At 39.6% G+C, this 19,889-nt stretch overlaps 1 protein-coding gene across 2 annotated transcripts in view; it reads left to right on the top strand.

The window, feature by feature from the left end:
- TANC1 (tetratricopeptide repeat, ankyrin repeat and coiled-coil containing 1) overlaps positions 1 to 19,889 on the top strand; it is a 265,490-nt gene that overhangs the window by 240,024 nt on the left and 5,577 nt on the right. For both annotated transcript variants that reach the window (XM_027866155.1, XM_027866156.1), the window contains 5 exons: positions 11,276 to 11,409; positions 12,984 to 13,107; positions 13,302 to 13,477; positions 15,370 to 15,502; positions 17,523 to 17,614. In XM_027866155.1, the coding sequence (XP_027721956.1) occupies positions 11,276 to 11,409; positions 12,984 to 13,107; positions 13,302 to 13,477; positions 15,370 to 15,502; positions 17,523 to 17,614 (659 nt within the window). The remainder of the gene's footprint in view (positions 1 to 11,275; positions 11,410 to 12,983; positions 13,108 to 13,301; positions 13,478 to 15,369; positions 15,503 to 17,522; positions 17,615 to 19,889) is intronic.

Below are 19,889 nucleotides of genomic sequence, written 5' to 3'. Positions count from 1 at the left end.
ATGGATGAACTGAGAATACCCTTGGGGCTGTAGCCTAGTTGTCCTTCAGGGTTCAGACCATTTTCAGATAAGTGAGTTTAACCTTGACCTCGCTTACTTAATTATGGCATTCGACTTTTATGGCTGAGCAATTTTAGTGTCATAATTGTCGAAAATATTTTATTAGGCAATTTTTATTCTTTTTCCAACAGTTGTATTTCATAGTGTATTTGGCACACGCATCTGTTGATAGTTTTGATTATGACTTTATGAGACTGGGAAGACACCCAGAGATAGCTTAGGGCATGTGGGCCAAGTTGATGTAATTGGAGAATTGTGAGGATCGAATGAGATTACATATGTAAGGTGTTTTGCAAACTTTAAAAGTGCTGTGTAAACTCCATGTCATGCATTGGATATATCCCCCTCTCTTTGTTCTGAATACAATCCTTTTAAGAGAAGAAGGAGCAATAGATTGTAGAGTTCTTTTCTTCTATTATGGCGATGTTTGCTGCATGTTTGTTAGATTGCATTACACCCGTGTTTTGTTTCTTCAAACTGTCTTCGGTTTTTATCATCATTATTTGGTTTTTAAAGTGTTACGTCCGACTGAACCCTCATGACCCCATTTTGGGGTTTTCTTGTCAGAGATACTGGAGTGGTTTGTCATTTCTTTCTCCAGCTCATTTTATAAATGAGGAACTGAGGCAAACAGGTTTAAGTGACTTGGCCAGGGTAACACAGCTAATAAGTGTCTGAGGCTGAATTTGAGCTCATGAAGATGAGTCTTCCTGATTCCAAGCCCAGTGCTCTATCGACTGCACCACCTAGCTGCCCATTTTAAAGCAGTTCTTCTGATTTGAAATCTTTTATTATTTTTCTGTTTTGTTTAGATGGTTGTTCTTTTTACCTTGAATCTAACCATCTGTTTGAGAATTTTTAAAAATTCTCAGTAGCTGGTACATTCTTCCAAGGAAATGTAATCATATTAAAATGCATTGAAGCATAAGCTAAACATTCCCTTAATTTAACAAATTGGCTAGGAGTCTTTCTCTAGAATTAGTTGATTAGTGGTTAATCCGTGGGGAGAAAGAACTCATAAATGTAGAAGAGGAAGACATAAATAATTGTATTTGGTATGTGACATTTCAAAGTTTGGTGCTTACCCAGGCTACTTGGTAGGAAAGAGGTCAATAAGGGTCAGTAAGCTATGCTTTGCAAATGACACTAAAAAAGTGTTATTTTTGGCCTGTCAGTTTGTAACTCTACAGCAATCTTATTGTTTAGAGTGTTCCACAAATGAATAGAGATCCCAAATTTAATTTATTCTTTTTTTTTAATCATATCTAGGTAGATATGCTTTCCAGCCACTTAATATAGTCCAGAAAAAAAAAAGTGGCATCTGGAGAATGTTTTATGTGATAGCTCTCACTCCTCCTCTTCCCAAACATGGCTTAAAGGCTATTGTTATATGGGACCCACCATAATGATACCAACTTTTCGTAGGCAGTGTCAGCTAACTATGAGTATTGTAATTTTTTCGGGGCGGGGTGCGAGGTAATTGGGGTTAAGTGATTTGCCCAGGGTCACACAGCTAGTGAGTGTCAAGTGTATGAGGCCAGATTTGAACTCAGGTCGTCCTGACTCCAGGGCCGGTGCTCTATCCACTGTACCACCTAGCTGCCCCAAGTTCTGTAATGTCTGCAAGGCTACTTTGAATCATACATTTAAATTCTCCTTGCTTTACTGAGGAAGGTTTTCAAGCAGAAAACATTAAGAAAGATTCCAGAAATGTTGTTACAGAGAATTTTTTAAATTCACAAAATGTTCAGACTTGTGCCAGTCTCCCATCTATTAAAAGACTTGGTGAGGTAAATGGATCTAATAATTAGACAGCCTATTAGTACCCCCCTCTGTGGGAGAGAGATGCTGAATGGAATGCTGTATTATCTTCAGAGCTCCAAGGGCCCTGCCTAATCTGCGTGTTCTTCCCCTGGGATTTTATGAACATGTGATGTTTGTCTAGCAAAGCAGTCACAGGACATAAAGTTGAAAACACATTTTTTTTTTTGTTGTTGAAAGACTGACTAGTTCTTTCAAACTTGTGGTAAGTGGATTTGGTATTAGATGAAAAGATTAGTCAGTCTTTAAATGCTGGAAAAATCTTCATTTTCCTCGTGTTTCTAAGTATACTTTTATTCTTCTTCCTCCAGAAATAAAAACATCAGCTGTGTTCTGAGAATCATAGGCCTTAGGTTGGGGGTAAGCAGCCTCCTGCTGCCTCCCTTATTTATTAAGAAGTGTACCGAAGTAGGAGAGTGGCCATTAGCATCTGCTCTTCTGCTTTGAGGTGTCTTGGCGTAGACAGTTTGTGATTGTTTGTGGCCACCGTTGCCACGGCTAGTTGCTAAGTGAAACCTCAGAAGAATTGATTACCGTGTACCCTAGCATGCTGCCTACTCCTGATTCTTCCTGATTCCGAGTCAGAGGAACAGTGACCACTAAGGGAACCAACAGAGATCTCTTTGTCACAGAACCCACACGTATACTTGTTTATGCAGACAGATTTTTATTTATTGTACTAATACATAACATATAAGTATACCTTGCAATTATCTTATGATATGTTCCTGATAAGTTGTTTTAATTTTTGTAAATAATTCATTTTCTATGCCTAGTGAAGCTTACTGTCCAATAGGTGAATGCTTTTGAAATCTCCACTCAAATTGATGTTTTGTTAGCATTTGTAATTAGTAATGATTTCTTTCTTTTTCTTTCTCTTTCTTTCTTTCTTTCCTTTTATTTTCTTTCTTTCTTTCTTTCTTTCTTTCTCTTCCTTCCTTCCTTCCTTCCTTCCTTCCTTCCTTCCTTCCTTCCTTCCTTCCTTCCTTCCTTCCTTCCTTCCTTCCTTCCATCCTTCCTTCCTTCCTTCCTTTTTTGGTGAAGCAATTGGGATTAAGTGACTTGCCCAGTTGTGTGTCTGAGGCTGGATTTGAACTCAGGTCCTCCTGACTCCAGGGCCGGTGCTCTATCCACTTATGATTTCATTTTTTTTTTCCAGAGTAATTCACTTTAACAAACTTTGAAGAAACACCCACTTAGATAAAAAGTTACCTTTTTACCTAAGATAAAAAGTTTAAATAAGACTCACAATGCCTGTCCTAGTGGAGCTTACATTCTTGTAATAGGACCAGAAATTTTGAGGTGAAAGGCAGTTAAGAGCTTAACTAGTTAGTCCAACCCCCTCATTTAACATATGAAGAAACAGGCCCCACAAGGTTACATAGCTGCCACAGTCCCACAGCAGCGAAGCTGGAACCTGGGCTCATGTTAATCTGACCCCAAATCCACAGTCACAGCAAATATTGACCTTGAGAGGTAAAACTTCGTCCAGATTGTCAGTGGCTTTTAAGGTTCCTATTTCATGTAACTCTAATGACAATGAAATACGATTTCTGTAATTTCATGTTGGGGTGTTATCGAGACTTGACATCAGATGGTCTTGTATACTACAGTAGTCTTTGCTTAACCCACCTTTTCCTCCCCTCACCCTTGACACCCCAGTTGTGTTTCCCCTTTAATCTTGCTGGTCAGGGACCAAGGATCTGCCAAACACTATTTGTATGCCTTCATCTTAATAGGCTGCTCTCATTTTTTCCACTCTGCATCAGTGGTTGATTTAGCAGTTGAGCAGCTCCCTCAAATCCCCTCACCCCCTGCCTATGGTAGAGTGCATTGAACCTTTGCGGAGTGTATTAGTTAGTCAGAGCAGAGGTGGTCCTTTCCAGTAGAATAGTCGGAATTCCTGAGCATAGTTTTGCCATGACTTTGTTTGCTGAGCATGCTGTAGGCTGTTATTTAGTTTTGATTGTTTCTGAATATGGTATACTGACGTCGTTGCCGGTGCTGGAACTTGCTGAATGCAAGAACTAGAAGTGATGGGAAGAGATAAATTTAACTCTGGGTTGGAAAGTAGGGAATAATTCAAGTCTTGTTATGTTTATCGGTGTTATTGTCAAGTAAGATATCTCCATTAAATAGTTGTACTGAATTAGATTCTCCTATTGGGAGCCTGTACAGCTCACAATTGTTGCCTGCCTATTCCCTGGTGAGCATATCTGCCAGACCTCCATTTTGGGGGGAGGGTGGATTTTATCTCTTCATCAGTGTTATCTTTTAGCCTGCTTTCATGACTAAAACATTTGGCTTTAAAGGGAAAGAGAGAAGGAAAGAGAAATCCCCAACCTGGCCCCTGGACTTGACCTCTCGTCTCCCCCAAAGTTCACCATCCTGGCTCTGGCTGACTGGCTGCCTCTGCACTGAAGCCGTGGATGCATCTATTTTTAGCAAAGTGCTGTCATCGCTGATGGTGCTGTTTCATGATGAATTCAGTTTCCGCACAAGCAGTGACAGAAAAACGTTGATTTAAAGCCCCACTAAAAGTGCCAAATGGACGAGAAATGATGAACTTTTTTTTTTAGCCCTTGAATACTTTTTAGATTCATCAGCAAATGTTTATTGAATACCTGAGTTCCTTGCCTGCGCTGTGAGTTTTGGTGACTGGATATGTATGTAGTATGTGTGTCTGTGCAGTGTACACGGATTGTTTTATTCATTATAGTGGCATCGCTGCCAAGAGTTTTGCCTGGCACCTAGTGGGCATTTAATAAATGCTTGTTGATTGATGGATTATTTGTGTGTCTTATTCTTGCCTTTTTGGTGAGAAAGGGGGAAAGGTAGAAACATGAGAAGGAGCTAATAGAAGCTGGAGAAATGGTGATGAGAACTGGAATTGTTCTCTACTCCTGTAGCTCCGTTCTAAGGTTTGTGGTTTGGGCAGGCCACTGCTGTATGTGACCGAGGCCCCATCTTGGGAAGGGGGTGGGAAAACAAACTTGGGGAAAAAGCCCCAAACTTGTCAGTAGAATGGCCAGGGTGGAGTCCTCATTCTATTTGCTAACTGGGATCTTGGAAGATTTTCTTAATCTTTCTAAGCTTAAGTTTCTTTGTCTTTGAAATGATGATGCTGATAATATTTGTCTCACCTCTTTTGTGGTGGTAGGTATTAGTGCAGGGATGGGGAACCTGCGGTCTCAAGGCCACATGTGGCCCTCTAGGTCTTTAAGTACAGCTGGATTCAGTTAAAGGGCTGCACTTGAGGACCTGGAGGGCCACATGTGGCCTGGAGGCTACAGGTTCCCCCCCGCTGCATTAGGGTATTATGAAATAAATAATGGCTATCAAACTGCTACGTGCAAATAGAAGCTTATGTGGCTTCTGTGTTTGTTTGCAGTTTTTCTTTTAAATTATTTATTTTTAGTTTCCAACATTCACTTCGTAAGATTTTGAGTTTTAAATTTTCTCCCCCTTCCTCTCCTCCCCAAGATGGCATGCAGTCTGATTATAGGCTCTACATAGACATTCATATCAAACATTTTCATGTTAGTCATGTTGTAAAGAAGAATTAGAACTAATGGGAGGAACCACAAGAAAGAAGAAACAAAACAACAAAAAAAGAGAGAGAAAATAGTATGCTTCGATCTGCATTCAAACTCCATAGTTCTTTGTTTGGATGTGGATAGCATTTTCCATCATGAGTCTTTTGGAGTTGTCTTAGATCCATGCATTGCTGAGAAGAGCCAAGCCTCTCAAAGTCAGTCATTGGCTGTTACTGTCTACAGCAGTTTTTTGTTTTTTTTTCTGGCTCCCCCATTTATAGCTTTCTTTCACCTCTCATCGAAGTACTTTAGGTATTCCTTCAACTTATCCTTCCGTGCCTTTGCATTTTTGTTGTCTCAGGAGAGTGCATCCCTTAGCACATAACCAGGTGTCCTCTCTTCCATGAAGTCTCCTCTGATTTCTTCCCCTCCCACACCCATGTAAGAAATGATCTTGCCTCCTGTTCTTTCATAGCAGTTTATACTGTGTCCTAGTCACATTCTAACTTGTCTTACAGTTATTTAGGTCCCTAGATTTACTGTCCAACTAATCTAAGCTTCTTGAGTACAGGCACTGTTCCTTATTCATCCTGGTGTCTTAAGTACGTCATGTAATTTCTGATATACAGTGGGCATTTAGTAAATGTTTCATGAATTAATGACCCATGCTCCATAACTGTATGCCACCTGAAATTTCTTTGGAGTATAAGAGGAGGTATATGCTCTAAAGGCAGTTCTCTATGCAGTATATTATACATTGATTCTGTTTTAGGAGACCCAGCCCCTTTCCTGACCCCTCCCTGATGAACCACAATTAGCATTACTGGGACATGGGGGTAGACGAAGCATTTCCAGGTTCTTTGGAGTCTAAGAGGCCAAGAATTACCTAGCCCATTATTGACTTTGGAAAGCGATCTTGAACTAGGGATAGTGTGGTTTTCTGAGGTTTTTATAGCTGGGACCTTAGCTTGCTATGGAGGTATGGGGCAGGAAACCCCAGTCCTGAAGTGCAATTGTCGGGGCATGGCCCCTGACTCCTCCTATGTGCTAAGGAATCATTTTCTTGATGCATATTGGACAAGGACTGAGGTAGTACATGCCTGGACCCCCTTATTCTGACTCTGAGTTTGGGTAGCTATGAAAATACTATCCATTTTGAGTACCATGGCACCTAGAAGTATTCTACCCTCAGCCAACAAGACACCTTCCATTTTGGTGCATTATTCACTTGGGACCTCATTAATCAGCTCATTGGCCTTCTTCCCAGAGGTTTCAGCAGCATTTTACAGATTATCTTCCCTGATAAATTGGGTATGGTTACACCTTCTTTAGCCTTGGAGGTGATTTTCTGCTATTGGAAGTAGAGAGCAGTAAAGACAATTTTTAATCATTTTAAAAGAAGTCATAAGGGATTGATTGTTAATCAAGCCAATTTGATTGACTCTTACTGATGGACTGAATTGAAGGCATTCCAATAATTGCCTGTGTGCTTCTGTTGTAAGTTAGATATGACACTGACCATTGGTGGACAACAGCTATATGTGTTGCTGCTGGTTGACATTTCTGCAGTGATTCATTCCATGGGCTTTTGTTTCCTCTTTTACAAGATCTTCTAAAACTCTTTGAATGTGATGCTCCCCTGCTGGGCCGAACTGCAGAACTCATAAGAGCCCTTAGAGGCAGCATGAGCAATGGACCTGGCCTTTGAGCTGGAAGACTTAGATTCAAATCTCACCTTAGAGTTTTACTAGATGTGTGACCCTGAGCAAGTCACTGTATTTCTCAGTTTCCACCTACTTAAAATGAGGGGGATTGGACTCAATTTCTAACTGATTCTTTGATCTGTGATTCTCTGATTTCTAAAGGGAGTGTGGGAAAGAACTTGAATTAAGAAAAGAAGTATAGACAGACTCTCACAGAATATTAGAAATACTTAGGACCTGGCAGGATCCTTATCTCTTTCTGTGCCCAAAATAAGGATTGGAGAAATTGAGAATTGGAATTCTTGATCTATGACCTCCTTTATTTTTTTTCCCATGCTGTCTGCTGCAAAAAATAGACCAAACAGCTTTAAGTCTTCTGTCAAGACAGAGGCCTATATAAATGCAGTGCTCTGGGAAAATGGGCCTGTTTGCCACTGAGCGAAAACCATCAGTCCCATGTTGGGAGAGAGTGAACATTGTGCCGGAGAGGGGCAGGCCCGCTGACCTCCTTCTGATTTTCCTAGTTAGGCTTATACTAGACATCATGGTATAGTGGAAAGAGCCTTGGATTTGGAGTCCAGTGACCTGGATTCAGATCTCATTTTGCTCTTGACTAGCTGTGCCCTTTAGGCAAGTCACCACTTTCCTGGGATTCAGTTTCCTCATCAGTGAAATGAAGCCCTTGGCCAAGATGCTCACTTAAAGGACTTCTGTAGTAATTCTGGGTAAAAATGATCAAGAAGGTTGTCTTTCCTCCATTCCTTCCAGATTCAGAACTATCAGTCACTTACCCAGCATTTCTCAAGCTCCTACTAATTGCCAGGGACTGTGGTAGGTGCTGCAGATAGAAACACAAGCAATGGCATCATCTCTATAGGCAAGGAGTTTCTGCTTTAATGGAGGAGACAAGCACTTCCTATAGAAGTACATAGAGGATAAATAAATAGAAAGTTGGGAAGTAGGTAAAGCAGTACCAGTTAAGGGGAGGGCCACTGCAGAGGCACAGAAATAGGGGATGGGGTGCTATTTGGGAGGAACAGAGAGTCACTGGAGTTTGTTGTGTGACACAGTGGTATCAAACTCCCATTAAAACCAGGGCCACTAAACTGCACATAAGGATACCTTCAGGCTGCATATTGACTTAAAACTGGCATATTAACATTTGCTATATTCGCTTGCATTTTCATTTGTAAATATTTTCTAATTACATTTTAGTTTTTTTTTATTTTTAAGCTTTTATTTAGCATTTTTATTTTTCTCCAGTTACATGTAAAAACAATTTTTAACATTTGTTTTTAAAATTTTGAGTCCCAAATTCTTGCCCTTCCTCCCTTCCCCCACCCACATTGAGAAAGCATACAATTCAATATAGGTTATACCCAGTTACATTTTAATCAGCAGGCAGTGTGGGGGGAGGAGGTTTGTGGGTTTAGGGGGGATGACGTGGCCAGGTCTGCGTTAAAGAAAACCACTTTTGTGGCTGTGTGGAAGGTGTATTGGAATAAAGAGAACTTGAGGGAGGTGATGAAGACCTGAACTAATGTGGTGAACTAGACGGGGATTTATTTGGATCTTTAAGTTTCTAGCGCTTCAGTTTATGTAAGAGTTCTCCTGATGATGTGAGAACAAATTGCATCAGTTTTTTTAATTTTTAAAATTATGTGAATGCAGTATTCATTTACATGTTTCAGTCATCTGGGGGGTATTTAGTGATTTTTAAGGTTTCCTTAGTACCAATCTAATCAAGCTGAGAATGATGACTTGCCATTGTTGTCAGCATCATTCACAGCTGTTCTTGGGCCAGAAAGGACACCTCACGGTAAACAGATTACAGTTAGCCGGAAAGGTGACACCAGTGAAGTTATTCTTAGTGTCCTCCCTGAAGCTATTTTTAGACCCACCTGTTTAACAGTGCCAAGGACTAACAGGCTCATTTATTTCACAGTTATTGTTCTTTTGCTATTGGCATTTAATCAGATACAACAATCAACACTGAGTGCCCACTATATGTGAGGTTGAGAATGTGGAGTTGCTGCATACAACTTAATGGATAGTGGAGGTTTTGAGAAACGTCCAAATGCTAACTATGGTTTTCAAACAGAGTGCTATAAGAGAAAAATAAAAATTGGGTTTGGAATCAGAGAACCTGGGTTGTTCAGAATCTCAATTCTGCCACTTCTACTTTTGTGACCTCTGGCTAGTCATTTAACCTCTGTGGGATTCAGTATTCTCATATGTAAAAGGACAAGGTTAGATCTTAAAGCCCTTTCCAGCTCTAATTATATGCCCCTATGGCATGAGTTGGTAGGAGAGAACATTGTCACATGTGGAGTTGACAGGTTTGGGGCTGAGGTCTGGTTTTGGGAAAGTTGTCAGGATAGGGTGGGGGGAGGGTAGCACTTGAGTTGGACCTTCAAGGAAGGTAGTGACTGAAGCAAGCAGAGATGGGGGTGAGGGCATTCCAGGAATAGAATATAGTCTGGGAAAATGCACAGAGGACAAGTGCGGAATAGAAGTGGAGTAATTCAGTTTGGCTGCAACAAGAATACACAAAGAGGTTTAACACGAGACCAGAAAGGCCACATGTAGCCTTCGAGGTCAATGGGTGCAACCTTTTGACTGAGTCCAGGTTTTACAGAACAAATCCTTTTCTTAAGGGGATATGTTCTGTGAAGTGTGGATTCAGTCACAGGGTCACGCTTGAGTACCTAGACGGTCACACGTGGCCTCAAGGCCAAAGGTTCCCCACCCCTGTTAATCAATAGGCATCTGCTTTGTTTTTTATTCTTTGTTACCACAAGAAGTGCTGCTGTAAGTGTTCTGTTTCAAAGTAGTTTTGTATCATATTTCTCTGGTAAGGGCTTGGTATCCAAGATATAGAAACAATTAACTTTGTATACACACACATATGTGTATATGTATATGTATATGTAGATATACAAACCTCTTCATACGTGTGTGTGAATGACTATATATGCTTTGTATCTATATCATCTATACCTCTAACATCAAAAGCCATTTTCCGATAGATTAGTAGTCATATGATATGAACAAACAGTTCTTAGAAGAACTGCAGACTATTTAGAACCATTTGAAAAAGTACTCCAGATCACTAACAAGAAGAACAGTGCTCATCAAAACAAGCCAAAGGTTTCATCTCGCACTCTGCAAACTGGTAAAATTGACAAAAAATGGAACTAGTCAATGGTTTTTTTGTTTTGTTTTGTTTTTTGTTTTTGTTCTTTTGGGCTAGGCAATGGGGCTAAGTGACTTGCCCAGGGTCAAATAAGAGGCCACATTTGAGCTCAGGTCCTCCTGACTCTAGGGCTGGTGCTCTATCCACTGAGCCACCTAGCTCCCCCCTGGAACTCATCAGTGTTGAAGGTGTTGTGGGAAGATAGATGAATGAGTACATTGTTGGTTGAGCTGTAAATCAGTACAACTATTGTGGAAAACAGTTTGGACCAGTACACATAAAGTGACTAAAATATCCATACTCTTTGACCAAAAGATTCTACTCGTTGACCCAAGGAGGTCACTAATAAGCAGAATCCCTGAATATGCCGGTGCCTTTTATAGTTCTTTGTTGTAGAAGTTGTTGGTTTCTGGCCTTCCTCATATCTCTAAAATATTTTTTGTTCCATGTACTCTATTTACTTATCCTTGAATGTATTTTTCCATAGTGAGGTGTAAGTCCTTTGAGGGTAAGTACTGTCTCAGTGTTACCTTTTTGTCCACAGTGACTGGCTCATAGTTGGTGCTTAATTAGTGTTTGCTGAATTGAATTGAATTTAGAGATATCTGCATAGTGCTTATTTTGAGGAGTCCTTATTAGAGTAGGGCCTTTCCCATCCCACCCCCCGGAATGTTGTATTTTCTGCCTAGAAAAGCCACTGGCCACTGTGTTTTGCAAAATCAGAGTAGGGGAGAATCTCCTCTGGCATAGTGTTCATACCTGAGCCATCCCATTCCTCCATCCCTTTGCTTTCTACTCTTGTCTGAGGTGGCCTTTGGATCCTAGTTGTAGTTGGAAGGCCGTCAGTTTCTTTTTGATCAGAAGTCATGCTTTAAAAAAACAAAACACCACCACTGGAGTGGACTGTCTGTACTGTCTTGATAACAATGATAACAGTAACCTCTTGGATCTTCCCCCAGCTTTAACAGCTGCTTCAGGAAGAGGGAAGCTGGAAGTGTGTGAATTACTGCTTCAACATGGAGCAACTGTATCCAGAACCAACAAAAGAGGGATCCCACCCTTGTTCTGTGCGGTGCGCCAGGGTCACTGGCAGGTACTGTATATGATGGTACTCTGCTCCACAGAGACAAGACAGAGAGTGGGAACTTCGTTTGGGAAAGGGGACTTCCCCCTGCCCTTCAGGGCAAACCTCTTACTAGACCCATGTCTGTGTTTTTTTCTTCAAACCTTTTCCTTCTGTGAACTTTCTCGTATTTTTCCCCCCCAAGGAGCAACTCTCATGTCTATAAACTCAAGCATCTGAAACAAGATGCCTCACACTGTCTGCAGTATGAGCCAGGGAAGCTGGATTTTGATGGCTGGGTGGTAGACAAAAGCTTTTTCACTTATTTTCTGAATGAAGGCTTCCCATATTTTGGAGGTCGGGAGGATATTCTTGGGAGAAGAATATAAGGACAGGATAGGTAGGAACAGTTATAGTAATAAAGTATTTGTCATAATGGATCTTTTTTTTTTTGGTTACTGTTATTTTTGGCAACTGAGTACAGTTGGAAGTGGGCCTTTGTTAGAAAATAGAAAAAAAAAATGTCCTACCAGACCCATAGCACAATACAGGTGAAATTCTTTGGCATTGGATTTTAGGGTGGGGTCCCCTTTAATTCATGGTAGCAGGATGTCCTCAAACCGGAAACAGCATGGAATGCAAGCAGCTGGTCTGTACTCTTTCATTACACAAGGAATTTCCTGGATAAAATTTCCTGTCACGGAATTGCTTCTGCAGTGATTTGCAAAAATAGTTCCACAGCTAGAAGCTCTGAATGACTCTCCGTGAGCACTGGACACAAGGGTTCTTTCCCAAATTTCCTTTGAGTTTCTAAAGGTTTAGTCTTTAATACATTGGTGTAACATAACATGCCATTCATTCCCTGCTTCAAGACTGGCTGCTTCTTCTCTCTGGTGTTAGACTGCCTAAACCAAGTGGATTAGTATTGCAGCCAGAACAAGTGGCTTAAAAGTAGCCTGGCTTGTTTGCTGTCTAGCTCCTTCTTTAAACCCAGCAATAGACACCTCTGTGATGAGAAACACAATTGAAAGTACACTGAACAGAGGCTTTTGAGAACCTTGACTCCTAAGATTAATTTCTGGCGCCTTTCCAAGGAAGCAGGCTAAGCATCAGGACATTGTAGTAGAAAAATCTGCTTATGCAATATCAGTGAATTGCAAAGGGCTTTGTTAAGAGGATGGGTCACCTCCAGGGACATTATTGAACATTTGGGGTCTTTAAAAGAAGTTATAATGTCCAAACCTGCCTCATCCTAATAGATTCAAAGGAAGTTTAGTGTGTTTCATTGTTTAAATGTTGTTTTCTTAATTTTTATCCAAATTTACCCTTCTGTTCCTACCATGGACCATGATAGCTCTTTATTCTCCATCCTCAAGTACCATTTTCTTCCATGTCCATAACTGTTAGTATGATGTCATTAGCAGATTGAGGTCAGAGTTTTTCTTAAGCATTATTATTAGTCTTATCATCAAAGTAGTAGCCTTTAAAAATAACTATAACACTTTGTTGTGCTTCCTTCCTAAAGGAAGGAACCTATGGGGTTGGGGGAGGGGGAAGGTTTAAAGTATTATGGAAATAAATTTATTCCAAGTGTTCCTTTTTAGATTGTCAGATTGCTGTTAGAACATGGCTGTGATGTGAACTCAAGTGACAAGCAAGGTCGGACCCCACTCATGGTGGCTTCTTGCGAGGGGCATTTGAGCACTGTGGAATTTTTGCTGTCCGAAGGTAACATATATCCACATGTTTGTAGATGGACAGAGAGATAATTTATTAGGATCTTTCATTAAGGCCTAATTAAAATTAACTGCACTCAGGAACAGGCCTTCTTGGCAGGATGGCATGAATGTGTTTGCTTTTTAACATTTCCTTTTGCAATTCAGACCAACTCTCCTGTGAATGGACTTTTGTTTTTTTTTCAGGTGCAGCTATTTCTTCTCTGGATAAAGAGGGACTGTCAGCATTAAGCTGGGCATGTCTGAAAGGCCATAGGGGAGTGGTTCAATACCTGGTTGAGAAAGGAGCTACAATAGATCAAACAGACAAGAATGGGCGCACACCCCTAGATCTCGCAGCATTTTATGGTGATGCAGATACTGTAAGTAAAAGTGAAATGATGAAAAACTCCACCCCCACTTTTTAGTTAAGAAATAAGAATTTGTTTGTACTTCACAAGGGCTAAAGTTAAGAAAAATTGAAGTAAATATCAAAAAGTGAAAAACTGCCAGGGTGTGGTTGAGTGTGATGTCATATGAAACATGTAGATGGCATTTTTATTAGACTTTTGGGGGAAGGGGACTTATCTTTTCATCTAGCCTCTCAAAGTGAGATAATATTTAGACAGAAATACAAATATTAACAGATGGGGATTGAAACATGTGATTAAAAGTTGTCTGGGGGCAGCTAGGTGGCACAGTGGATAGAGCATTGGCCCTGGAGTCAAGAGGAACTGAGTTCAAATCCAACCTCAGACACTTGACACTTACTAGCTGTGTGACCCTGGGCAAGTCACTTAACCCCATTGCCTAGCCAAAAATAAAGTTATGTCTGTAATTCCTTAGATGGAACTATCTATATACAGACCATAGTAAAATCACCATCTAAGAGACTGATAATCAGATAATTGTGTATTATTTATCATTGTTGTAGCATGCTTTAAAAATATAAAAAATTTGGGGGACTATTTAAAATGTATCAGATCTTCACGTGTTTTTGGAATACTTGCAAAAGAAGTGCTTCAAGTATTCAGCTTATTTTGCTAGAGTCCAATTAGGAGTGATGGAAGGATAGAAGGTATAGAGACAGATTTAGTCCTGATTGAAGGGAAGACATCCTAACAATTAGTTGTCTATCTGTAAGTGGAATAGACTGCCTTGGGGAGGTGTTAGTAGGCTTACCATCATATGAGGCCTTCAGACAGCCAGTTGATCACCAAGTTCTTCAAAACAATTAGAGTAATTACCTCACACCCAGTAAATTTTGTCAAGTTTTCTCAAACAGATTTTCAAAAGTATTTTTTTACCCATCCCTGTCCTACCTCTGCTATTTCTTCCTGCCCTTCTCCTCCTTTCTCTCATCTCTATTTCCCTCTTCCCCCCCTCCCTCCTCCTCCTTTCCTCTCTCCTTTCTCTGTCTCCTGAAGCATCAAAGTTGAATGTAGGACATTTTCCCATAGAGAATTGTAGGCATTATAAATAGTGCCTTTTGGATAGAGATCTTTTTCCCTTTTCTCTCATACCTATTTCTAGTCATGGCAGTGACATCAGATCATCACTCCTTCCCCTTGTTGTACTTTCACACTTGTCATTCCAAATGACACAATACTCTTTGATTCATTTTCCTCTGCCTTGAAGTTAATTATATTCAAGTACACATGGTGGGTGCTCCTGGATTACATATTCATCCTAGCTTCACATCTTCGCCTTGTTGATCTAAATCTTTCCAAAATGTCTGTTGCTTTAACCTGTGATGGCAATAATACCGGCTCCTAAGTAACGTGGCATAAGAGTATGCTTGTGGTTTCCCTAGCCTGGGAATGGTGTGTGTGTGCACACACCTGTGTGTGGGCTCTTGCCTGCACCTGTTTACATGCATGCATTAAAACAAGTCAGCCTAGTATAACAGGATGGCTTCCAGCCATATAATCTGGTCATTTTGGGTTTATTTTCTACATCACCTCCCTTCAGGAATGCCAATGGTCACAGCTTCTAAAATAAAAGGCAGGAGTATGTTTTTCTGCCATTATATCCAGATGAAAAGGTAAGAGAGATTCTTGTTAAATTTAGGCATTGGCTGTTTTATAGATGAGGAAATTGAGGCACAGAGAGGTTAAATACCTCATCTGGGGTCACAGGTAAGTGGCATAGTGTCTGTTGTATGATTTGAATATAGGTCTTCCTGACTCCAAGTTTAGTGGCCCATCCACTGTGCACCCGTGCCTGTCAGCTGTGTAATGGTAACTAAAAGGGCTTGACTTTGTCCCTGCTATAGGTGCTCTATCTTGTGGAAAAAGGAGCTGTCATTGAGCATGTGGACCACAGTGGCATGCGTCCTTTGGACAGGGCAATTGGCTGTCGGAACACATCTGTTGTGGTCACGTTACTGAGAAAAGGAGCCAAATTAGGTTGGTAAAACTCCCTTTTTTTCTCAGGTGGGATGAGGCTCAAGTTTAAGAATGGGTTAATGGAAAACCAATAGATTTTTAAAAGTCAAATATTTGGAATTTGCTCTCATTTCAATATCCATTTGTTCATAGTGACCTTGGGGGTATAGATAGTTGGTGATGCATTAGCCACCTGACAGCCAATTGTGGTTACTCTGAAAGGTTCTATGGAAGAATTAAGACTTTGGTAGAATGTCACATGGGGAGAAAGGAGGAGAATGATTATCTAAAAATACATGGGCAGGAGTTAGTGGATTCACAGCTAGGAAGAACCTGGAATATCACCTACAGGGAGAATAACAGAGCCCTCTTGACTATAAATCTAATTCTCTTGCCACTGGATCATAGTACCTTTTGGGGAAAAATATGTTCCAAACCACCATTCTAGGAATGCATACAGAGTTGTCTTCCAGGTTAGGAGTCGGCAGTTGGTTTAACACAAATATGCCAAATGGATTTAGAATAAGAAGATCTGGGTTTTGAACTTTGATTAATGATACTTTACCTGTGATTTGACCTTTCTGAAACTAAACAAAGAAACTTAAGTTTCTCCATCTGTAAAATGAGATTGAACTAAAGGGATGTCTCAGGTTCCTTCCAGCTCTGAATTCTTTGACCTGTATGTTCAAAAATTAATGTTAGTAAGCATCTCAAGCAGGCTTTTGTTTCCCTGTGAAAACACTTTAAAAGCCATAAAGTGCCGTATAATAGCTCCTTAACATGATGTTCCTACAACTTAAGAAATTTGTTTTTAAAGTAGCAGTAATGGAATATTTTGAGGTGACTCACTGATAACACAAAATGAACTTTGGGTTGTTTGTGTTGGTCCAGTTTGTTTTTAAATATTGATATCCATCCCAGGTAATCTAAAAACAAAAATATGCTTTCTTGTGTAGATTGAGGACTTTTTGTTGTTGTTCATTCATTTTTCAGTTGTCTGATTCTTTATGACCCTATGTGGGGTTTTCTTGGCAAATTATTGGAGTGGTTTGCTATCTCCTTCTTTGGCTCATTTTACAGACGAAGAAACTGAAGCAAACAGGGCTAATGACTTGCCCAGGGTCACACAGCTAGTAAAGTGTCCGAGGTTGGATTCAGGTCTTCCTTACTCCAGATCTGGCACTCTATCCAATGTACCACTTAGTTGCCAGACTGGGGACTACAAACTATTTATATTCATGACCAAGCTAAAAATTTATCATGAAGGCTCAGCCAGCATTCAAAAGAATTTTAACTCTTACAGGAAATGCAAACCATAGAAATGAGAGCAGTCTATGTAGTGCTAGATAGGAGTTGCAGCCTTTAAAATTTCCCCTCTAGCCCTTACATGCCTGTTGGTTTGGGCCTACATATGTATGTTGGAATCCTTTAAATCCAAGACTTCATTCTGAGAAAGAAAATTGTAGAATGTTAGAGAGGGAGGGAAGGGGCCTTCGAGTTCATCCAGTCCAGCGTTTAGAGCTGATAGAGACCTTAGCGGTCAGCTTGTCTCTGCTCACCACCTGTATTTTAACAGGTTAGGAAGCTACATACAGCCTTCAGTGAAATATTGATGTTGGTAACATTAAGTGTTGTGCTGAAGATGTGTCATGTAAGCTTCTCCGAAGAGGCAGAGGTGGCTCCAGGGACACAAATTTACTACCAATGTTGATACGCATTTTAGGAAGGAGGAAATCTTTCTTTGGGATCCTTCTACTCCTGGCAGAAGTAAATGCTTGATATCAGTAACTATTTTTTGTGTAGCAGATATCTTAAGATAGAGTAGTTTTATGGGTATACTTCCCATATTCTTTCATTCCTTTGTTGACTGAATGCTGGAAAACTAACCATCGGTCCTCTTCGGTGGGTTGTGTGTTGTCTGCAAGTGCAGCTCTTCAAGCCAGCCTTAGTTTTAAAACATGATAGGGTAGTAAGAAGATTAGAATTTCTTCCTCCCAGTATTGCTGCATCCTGTTTACTACTGAATACATTTGTTTTGTAGGAAATGCAGCTTGGGCAATGGCCACTTCCAAACCTGATATTCTGATTATACTTTTACAGAAGTTAATGGAGGAAGGAAATGTGTTATACAAGGTAAGTAGTGGTGTCCTTTTTTTCTCTTTGGACTTTTTGCTCTGAACTTTGGCTAGTAGCATTTAGTAACTTTAGGAAGTAGACAGCTTTTTGTTGCCTCTCAAAGCACACACAACTTGGTATTGGTAGAAATCCCATGAGATGCTGACCTGGGACCTCATGCCCCAATGTGTTGGAGACTTTTATTAGATTTTTTTTCTTTGTGCTATTCAGCTTTAAATAAATTTTAAATAATTTTTCTCACTTTAGTGAGAAAAGGGTTCTCTCTTTAAAAAAGTTTCAAATTTCATAAACACAAAATGCCAGTCATTTATTTTGAATTGAATGGCAACAAAACTAAAATTCTGTTTAGATAATCAACACTTACGTCTCAAAAATGACTATAAGATTCCACAAAAGTTTTCTTTAGATCTGACCTCATATTTAATAATGGTAATGTGTTTTTAATCTTTAGCAAATATAATTACCAGAGCTGTAAGAACATTTAGCTAACACACTTCACTTGTTAGCAGTTGCAGAATATGATAAAACCTTGATGTGAACAGTATCAGATAAAAGGCTGGCATTTATCAAATCAGATCGCAGAATTATAGATTTAGAGCTACAAGGAACCTTAGTGAACATGTGATCTAACCTCTTCATTTTACAGATGAGTAAACTAAAGCCCAGGCAGTTAAACTGACTTGCTTAGAATTTGCACTCTGTTTTTCCTTTTTTAGAAAACTGCAAAATATTTGGCCTTCTCTGGTCCTTTGTCACCTTTCTTGTTCTCCACAATTTTTGTTGAGTCACTAATCTTTGAATTACTTGTCAGTCCTTCTTCTGAAACCCTAGAATATAGTTCGTTTTGGTCTGATGACTTCAACTCAGCAAAGACAGACTATATCTTTACTTTGGGTTTGTGCTCTTAATCAGTTGTTTTTCCCCCCCGTTCCTTCTAGCCCCCAGATCATTCTCCACTTATGTTTATTATCTCCCCCATTGCATTGTGAGCTCCTTGAGGGCAGGGACTATATTTTGTTGTTCTTTGTATCCCCAGCACTTATCACAGCCCCTGGCACAAAGGAACTTAATATGTCTTGACTGGCTGAGTCCAGAAGTTCCCCAAATGTGTTTCATCTTTTAAAGGATGATAAGTTATCATTAAGGGAAGTCAAGATAATATTATCTGCTCAGGTTTTGGTCAGAGAGGAGGGTTCTCCAGCATATATTTCATCAGTCCATCTAAGCATAAATAGTATCCTAGCCTTATCACTTGAGTAACTGCTAAAATTTTATAATATCTATGAGATAATTATTTACTTGAGATTGTCAAATGATTTTTTTTTTTTTTTTGGCTTCTAGCTATTCTCTCTCCTGAATAACTAGAATTTTAAAAAATTCCCATAAACCATTTGATTTATACACAAATGGACCTGATTTAAAAAAAAAAATAAAGATTTCAAATTTGTCCACAGTAGGACTCCACTGTGTGATACTATGCTAGTTATAAGTATTTATTCCAGTTCTGACTAGATGAAATTAAAACCAAAATCTGTAAAATTACTCCCTCACCAGTTTTCTGTGAGGTTGTTACTCTTCTCTTCAGATGTCTATTTGTTTCTTTAAAAAAAAAATCCTTAAAACTCACAGAGCATAACCAGCAGGGTTTCTGACTTAAGGAATCAGTTTGAAATTGAGTTCAGAGTGTGTGTTGCTGTGGCTTTGAAGTGGTTTTAATATGGATTTGGGTAGGCAATTATGTCACAAATATCAAGCCAATTTCAACAGGCTTCGTACCTGCTGTGCAATGGAAATGACTGAGCAAATAGGTTTCTTTAGCACTGAAAATGTGGTGGTGTTCTGATTTTTTAGCCATTGCTTCTAGTTCATTTAAAGAAAAAAAAATTATTATTCTATGGCAAACATAATCTAGGTTTCATCTATCTACAAGACTCTACTTGTCTTAGGAACGAGAACATTTTTTAATCTGGTTCTTTCCACAGAGTATAATCTCTTAGGATGAGACATTTTTAAGTTTTTCTTATACATTTCTTATATATTTATAAAAATATGTCATGTGTGAATGTGTTAGGCCCTGCATAAGGAGAATGTAAAGGGAAGCTAGTGTGATCCTCTGGCTTCTGTGTTTAAATTTTGGATGATTTCTGTTAATGATAAATTTGTTACTGAGGTTTAAATTTTTTTTTTTTTTAAAACCCTCCACCCCAGTCCTTTAGCAACCAGGTTATATCCATGGGGTCAAATAACCTGGAATGTCTTTAGGCTCTGGGTA

The sequence above is a fragment of the Vombatus ursinus genome, unplaced genomic scaffold (genome assembly GCF_900497805.2).
Source record: "Vombatus ursinus unplaced genomic scaffold, bare-nosed wombat genome assembly UNPS02014779.1, whole genome shotgun sequence".
NCBI lineage: Eukaryota > Metazoa > Chordata > Mammalia > Diprotodontia > Vombatidae > Vombatus > Vombatus ursinus.
This window is presented reverse-complemented; position numbering and strand designations above follow the sequence as displayed.